General features: G+C 47.3%; 1 protein-coding gene across 1 annotated transcript in view; it reads right to left on the bottom strand.

The window, feature by feature from the left end:
* Window positions 1-6,720, bottom strand: part of Frzb (frizzled related protein) — a 32,684-nt gene extending 25,964 nt beyond the window's left edge. Inside the window, exon 1 of the mRNA XM_032903562.1 lies at window positions 5,997-6,720. Within this exon, the coding sequence (XP_032759453.1) occupies window positions 5,997-6,474 (478 nt within the window). The 5' untranslated portion in view covers window positions 6,475-6,720. The remainder of the gene's footprint in view (window positions 1-5,996) is intronic.
* Between the last annotated feature and the right edge of the window lie 1,004 nt (window positions 6,721-7,724).

Genomic DNA, 7,724 nt, shown 5'->3' on the forward strand with positions numbered 1-7,724 from the left:
CACTGTTGTAATCCTCATGGGGTGCAGTGAACCGGAACAGAATGACAGACAGAGAAGGACGGAAATCTGATTCTGAATAGAGTAGTAGCACTTGAGCACCAGGGATGAGAAAAGAGACAGAATCAAGGCAGGGCCCTAAACCTAGATAATTGTGAGACTGAAGGCTTGCAACAGCTAAAAGCACACAGGCGAAGAATAGGGAGCTCTGGGGCGCACTGAGGCTGAGGGACCTTCCTTAGATGAATCTGGAATGGACATTCTCTCCTATCTCAGCAGTGCAACCAACAGCCATTCCTTATCACTTGGGACCCATTGTCCTGGATGTCCTTTTATTCTTTTAAGCCAAGTGCCAACACAAGGCACATACTTCACTCCTTTAACTTTAACCTCACGAACAAAAGACACAGATTCTCCAAAAAGATCAACACCCCTTTCCTTAGCAAAGGAAGATGGGTAGTGTAGAACAGACTCTGGTCTGAACCCTTGTCTTCTCACGCACTGAGTCAACTTGACAAGTCACTTCTCTGTGTGCCTGTCCATTCTCTCCTGTAGCTGGGAGTAAAAATACTCAGCTTGTAGCTGTGATGAGAACGCAAGTGTACATCTCGTGCGGCAACACCTAGAGCATGGTATGTGCTGAGCTTTTATTCTGTCAACACTAAAGTCCTAAGACTGCAGGTCCTCTCTCCCTGGTGTGGTTGCTGTTGAGCATGTCTTTTACCAAGTACCAATCATTCATTCCCCTTGGTGTACACCAATGCTGGCCAATGCTAATGTCATACAAAATGAAGGGCAAAACTGACTAAGGGCTTGCAGCTCCAAAGCTGTGATGATCCTTAAGTTTGTATACTGAAGTTAGTGCCCCATCATTCAATACTTGTCTACACAGAGGCTCTTGTGTCCTTTTAAACACCCGCCAGAAAGACAAAGACCAGAAAGAGCATGGTCAAAGTTGCTCTTCAAATAATTATTTCAAAGTTCGGTAAAAAGAAGACAAGAAGTGACTGACTAAAATAATAGTTTAGGGCTGGAGAGATGGCTCAGTGGTTAAGAGCACTGACTGCTCTTCCAGAGGTCCTGAGTTCAATTCCCAGCAACCACATGGTGGCTCACAATCATCTGTAATGGGATCCGATGCCCTCTGCAGCTGTGTCTGAAGACAGCTATGGTGCACTACTCATAAACGTAAAATACATAATTCTTTAAAAAAAATAGTCTAGGGACAGTCTAAGATTTCGCTAGCACTGACAGCTGGGTTATCTCTAAATAAAATTAATAATACAGGTTCTCTCTCCAAGCCAGGCAGACTGCTTTTTTGGTATGGACATGATGAAAGATCCTTAGAATTATGTTTTTCTCTTCGGTCTTAACTTTAAATTTTCACTTCTTTCCATCTGATGTTCTCATTTGGATCCTTCCTTCTCGGCGTTTGACCCCTCAAATATTTGTAAACCAGGGCTAACACTAGAGCAAAGGCAGCCTGGTCCTTGGAGAGGGAGAGTTGATTAAGCAGCCATTTCTGCATGTGAAAGGTAGCAGGACTCTGCCAGGCCAGAGCCCGAAGAATATGTTGCACAAGAACTTGGTGGGGGCGGGGATATTGGTCCTAACGGGAAGCCAGCAATAGCAGGGTGATTATGGAGCCCTTGGCCTAGCAAGCTGTAGGAGTCCTAGAAACCGCTGTGAAACACCCTACCATTTCTCTCACACATTCAATACATCTTTAAACTTTTTAAAAATACTGACTCTTTTTTCTTTTTGATGAACCAGTGACGTTAATTAGGATTACTTATAGCACTGTGGGGCATCCCCACTACTGGAGAAAATGTGTCTCCCCTGCCTGCCTATCACAACCTGTGATAACAAAGAAAGGGCGCCTCCACCCTCCACCCCTACCTTTGCCCACCCCCCATTGGCTGCTTATAAGTCCTCGGGGAGGGGCAGAGGCTTGCGGGTCTCTTCCCCTAACAAACTATTTCTAGTTAACAGACATCGAACTCACTCTTTTCTTTCTATTAGTCCCATAGGAGTAAGCTCCTTAACCTGAGTTCTAGCTTGATTTATATGAAGTGGAATACTAATTTTCTGCGTTCCTGAAAGATAAAACTTGCTTCCCCAGTTAGATCCACGTGTAAAATTATCTCCAGGGATAATGCAGTAAGAGGCTGTGTCTGCTGCGTTTAGCAAGTTCAAAAACACAAAGGAAAAGGAAGCGTTGGTCAAGTTGAGAAAGCAGCAATAAAAATAGGAAAAATAATATCAGGGATTTGTTCAGTGATTCTCTGCCCAGGTCCGACTCAGCCAGTCGGCTCACACAGCGTCTAGTCTTCACCGTGCCCCTAAGACGCAAACACTTGTGCCTTTACTAACAGGTAAGGGTTGAAGAGGCTATGCCATTCCTCCGTAGCGAGCGTCCGACGTGGGCTGGTGTAGAGACTCAGCACCTGGTTCATACCACAGACCTGCCCAAGAGTCTCAACGAACTGGCAAAGTGGCCAAACTGAGCTCTTCCCAAACAGCAGTGCTCAAAGCCACACTGTACAGTAAACACAAAAGACACAAATAACTTAATATGAAATTACTAGTGATCGTTTACGTGCCACATATTCTTTAAGTCCATTCTTAGTGTTTTGGAAGTAAAAAATGATTTGGAGCGTCAGTGTGTTTGTTTCACTGAGACTTGGCTCTGTTAAACGCCCTAAGCTTATTTGCTGAGTCACAGTATCTCAGGTGCAAACAGATAACCATGAATGGTGTGAATGAACTAAAATCCTCTTGATACAGGAATGGGAATGGTTGTACCACTCTTTTTTTTTCCTTTGACCCAACTGGTAAGATATAATTGCCCACCTAAACATACAAAGCCCAGTACCATCCATCCCTTAAGAACATTTGTAACAACCTGTAAAGGTACAGCGTGGAATCTTAACGTCACCCGCCATATTGTCCTGCCACGGCTTCTCCTGTATCACTCTTTTTTTAAAAGAAAATATAAATAACTAAAGTGTTTGACTTACATGTTTGATGCCAATTTTTCACCCTGAATGTTGTATGCCTGTTTATTTTCTTTTAATAATGGTAATATTTTATTCTCTTTTTTCTTTCCTTTCCTTTTATTGAATATTTTCTTTATTTACATTTCAAATATTATCCCCTTTCCTGGTTTCCCCTCCGAAAATCCCCTATCCCATCCTCCCTCCCCCTGCTTCTATGAAGGTGTTTCCCCACCCACCTACCCACTCCTTCCCACCTCCCCATCCTGACATTCTCCTACACTGGGGTTCCAGCCTTGGCAGGACCAAGGGTCTCTCCTCTCATTGGTGCCCAACAAGACCCATCCTCTGCTACACATGCAGCTGGAGCCATGGGTTCCTCCATGTGTACTCCTTGGTTGGTGGTTTAGTCCTGGGAGCTCTGGGGAGTCTGGTTGGTTGATATTGTTGTTCTTCCTATAGGGTTACAAATCCCTTCAGCTCCTTCAGTCCATTCTCTAAGTCCTCCATTGGGGACCCAATGGTTGTACCACTCTTTAAAGAGAGATCTCACTTTCATATCTGGTTAGATAGGATCTTGTCCTAAGACACAGGAATTCTGCTTATACCTGAAGGGGAAACAGACAAACTCTGTTTTGTAAACTATCATATCCAAATAAACCAAAGAATAAATTAATTAAAATGGTGATACCTGTATGTACATGGGTGTTTTGCCTGCTTATATGTCTGTGCACCACATGTATGCAGTGCCCATGCAGTTTGAGTGGATATACAGCATCTGGTTCTGCACTCTTAAGTTTGGGTGTATCTGTGCACCACATGTGTGCAGTACTCATGGCGGCCAGAAGAGGGCATTAAATCTCCCAGAACAAGAGTCATAGATGTTATTAATCTCCCCTGTGTTTACTAGGAATCAAACCAAGGTCCTCTAGAAGAGCAGTCGATGCTCTTAACCACTGAACCATCTCTCCAGCCCCATGTCACCATATTAAGTAATTCCAGTGTCTGGCAGTTTCACCGAACAGAGGAAATGTGTAATTTTCAACAGACTGGAAGCCAGGTGACCTCTTAAGCCAACCTCGTCCTTAGCTCATGGTTTCTGTTTCCTGTGGTAACCGAGAGGTGGCAGCACGCTGACTACCTCCTGCACAAGGCCCTTGGCTTCCAGCACTGCTGTCAGAAAAACAAATGCTCCAGAACTGCAGAGACTCTCAACAATCATTCCCTGGGAGTGGAGAGCTGTCTATTTGAGTGCTTCAGGGAGACCAATTGTGTCATTTTTGGCCCGAGGGGACAGGTAACTCAGGGACTCAAAATGAGCTGCTTTCTATCCAAATTCACTATGGCCTTCAAGAACTCTTAGCCTTGCCAAAACTCACCCCTTCCAGGTCCTCCTCTAGGCTTGGGTCTTCTAAGGGGAGCATGCATTTCAGTGTGGAGTGCATTGCTCCTAATGCTTGTCCAGAGATGACTTTAACAGTGTCTGTCAAGCCAGGATAGCAACAGCATTGAGCTGTAACAAACAGCAGTGTTTTCAGGGCCTGGGACGTCAGTCAGTCAGTCAGTACAAGGGCTCAGAGTTCCCTTTTGCCCAACAGTAAACAGAATGCATTTCTTCCAGGTTGCCTTATAAACGAGCTTTTGATTCGTCATTGATATTAAGAAGACAGTACCTATATTCGTGGTAATACTCTAAGTATATTGACCTTGAGAAAGATGTGAGATCTGTCTGTGTGTCTTGGTTTTCAACTATCCCTGCCTTTCCCTTGACCCTCTCTTAGTTAATGTGTCATTTTTCAGTTAATGAGTCAGCCCTGTTGATTCGTTAACTGTAGACTGAGGACAGGAGCCTGGCTTGAGCAAGCTGAGAAACTGAAGGAAAGGAACAGAGATGGGCGAACCAAGGGAAACACACTAAGAACAGTTGATCCTGGGAGGTACTGAGGGAGGGTCACTACTTTGTTTGTTCAAGCTTTCTCTTTAAGAGCATGAAGGATACAATCTGAGTCTTGGGTTACCTAGTGGGGAAATGTTGAGTGTATTGAAAATATGCCACACTGAACTGGACTGAGTTGTGTGTATGTAGGGGGAAGGGGGATTCTGGAAGTTATGAATGTCACAAATAGACCAAACATCTGTGAGAAAATGAATTGTGATTAAATCCATTAAACATAGAACTATAATACAGATTTACAGTGGGAAAAGTGGGAATGTGTGGGTCGTGTATGCACAGAGAGCATCGGTGGGATTGAGATTAAAAGCAAAGTTTATATAAGGCTATGAAGATGACATGGCCAAATATAACTCCGCTCACCCATATGCCATATACAGAATTACTGGAAGGCACGTGGGCATGTGAAAAGGGCCTGCTATTTCAGTTCCCTGGCTATTTGACTGACGTGAGCAGCAGAAGTTAATTAGCAGGGCATAGAAATAATATTTCATAGCTGTTTCTGACTGGACTGGAATTACCACCTATTTTGTGGAAGGGGGTGGGCTTTGTTGAAAGGTGATGGTAACTGACGAGATTGGGCTCTGAGCAAACACAGGTCACTAACAGATCTCTGTGTCAGATGTTTACTGAAAGTATCTTAGCACTTTTAGTGATTAGAAGAAAATGAGGGTTTTTATTTTCCTAATGTCTCCCTCCATCCAATTGTAAGCCGTGAAAACAACTAAAGATATAGCAACCCTATGGTCCAGACTGCAAAAGAATCCACCAAGAAACAGAGCAGAAAGTTAGATGTCGTTAAGTGTACTGCAGCTAATTCCCACATGCAAAGAGTGGGAAGGGAAGGAGAGCCTCTTTGGAGGTTTGGTGTGAAGAACAGGGAACCAATGGGTGGATCAGATCACCTGTTGGAAGACACTAAGTTTGTCTGGAAGAATGATAAAAGTCAACAGAGGAGGAAAGTTAAGTGCTCAGAAGAGCAAAGAGCGAGCGAGAGGATAAAGGCAAACGACTAACTTCTCCTCAGAGGTCGGGTAAAGTCCGGGACTCACCGGCTCCGTCCGCGGTGACGATGGCCTCCGGAGAGATGCACACGCCGCGGTCGTACACCGGCAGCTCCTCGCAGGCCAAGCTCTCCGGCCACGAGTGGCGGTACTTGATGAGGATGGGCTCGCAGCCCTGTCGGGCGCGCTCACACACGGACTTGCAGGGCTTGATGGGCTCGTGCTGGAAGTCGATGGTGCAAATGGGTGCGTACATGGCACAGAGGAAGAAGAGAAGATCCGGGCTGCAGTGGGTGCCCAGCAGCCCTTCGAATTGTTCGATGGCCAGGATGGCGTTAGCCTGGGTACTGTGGTGCAGGTGGTTGGGCATCTTGGTCATGTTCCAGGGTAGGGACTTGCACAGGGGGATGCGGACAGGCTCGCAGGCTGCTGCCTGGGCTCCGGGCATCTGGAACAGGCAGAGAGCAGCCAGGACCAACAGCCCGGCCCATCGTAGCAGCATCCGTCCCGGGCCGCGGCAGACCATGGTCCCCGCAGGATGGATGGGGCAGGGCGCAGCCGGGCGATGGACGCGAGAGGCGCGTTCTGGATTCTCCTCCTGCGATCCGGAGGGGTGAGCAGCCGTCCCCCGGGACAACCACAGTACTCTTGGATCCAAGTCCTCCCAGGTCCGGTCCACGAGCCTGGCGGAGCTCGGTGCCTTGCTCCGCTGGCTGCTCTTCCCGAGAGTCTAAGCCTCTAGACGAGGCAGCATCTATTTATTCCTCTCGCTCTGGCAGAGACATCAGCCTTCGCACATCAATCAGATGAGGGGGCAGAAGAGGAAGCCAGGGAGAAATAAAAACAAAAGTCAAATTCAGTTAAGGGAACTCGGAGTTCTGGGGTGTTACAAAAAGGTGTTGGAAGCAGCGATAAATTCTGCAGAGTGAGATGGATGGGGGACCCTGAGGGAGGAGATTTGATGGGGGTGGGGGAACTAATGGGAGCGGAGGTTGGAGTTTGCCAAGTCCTGCAGGGTCGGGAAGATCCTGCGAGCGACCGGAGGAGCTCAGAGGAGGTCAGAGCCTTGGCTAGCAGCTGCGCCTTCCCACCTCGGCTGACAAGAGTTCCGCCCCGCGGTCCCCTGCCCCCCGGCTCCTCCTTCCGAGAAGGCAGTGAGTTTTCAGAGGACTCGAGTGTGAGACCCTGTCTAGCTGTGATGCTGTAGCCCCAGGCAGCTCCCGACAGGAGTCGCGCACTTTTCCCACGCCGCTCCTGGCTCCAGCTCCATAGACGAACCCTTGGTCCCCACGGGAGAAGCGATCTCAACGCACCACAGAGATGCACACCCCTCGATCCCGCCCTGCGAGCCCACGCTGTCCCTGGCTCCCCGCAGCTATTTCCTCCCAGGAAACCGGAGCGCACCTCCGCCTGCAGAAAGTCGGGCTGGGAGGCGCGAGCAAAGTCACTTTAAATGTCTACGTCGCAGAGACCGCAGCCTCTTGAGAGCAATGGCAGGGCCCTATCCAGCGAGGGCTAATGACTCCAGGGGTCTGTAATTGGAATAACTGTGGAGAAAATGACCTTCACAAAGGGGAAAAAAAAAAAAAACAATGCACGAAAAAAAAATAGACCCACAGAAACATGAAAAGGAGTTTTTTTTCCTTCTTTCCTTCCCTCCCTGCTTCCTTCCGAGTTTTTCTCTGCCCTGTAGAATTAGAACTTTTGAGTTTTTCTTTTTCTCAAGCCGAACAGTGGAGCCTACTTTAAAGCACTTGGATTCCGCCCCACCCCCAG

The sequence above is a fragment of the Rattus rattus genome, chromosome 5 (genome assembly GCF_011064425.1).
Source record: "Rattus rattus isolate New Zealand chromosome 5, Rrattus_CSIRO_v1, whole genome shotgun sequence".
NCBI classification, from domain to species: Eukaryota; Metazoa; Chordata; class Mammalia; order Rodentia; family Muridae; genus Rattus; species Rattus rattus.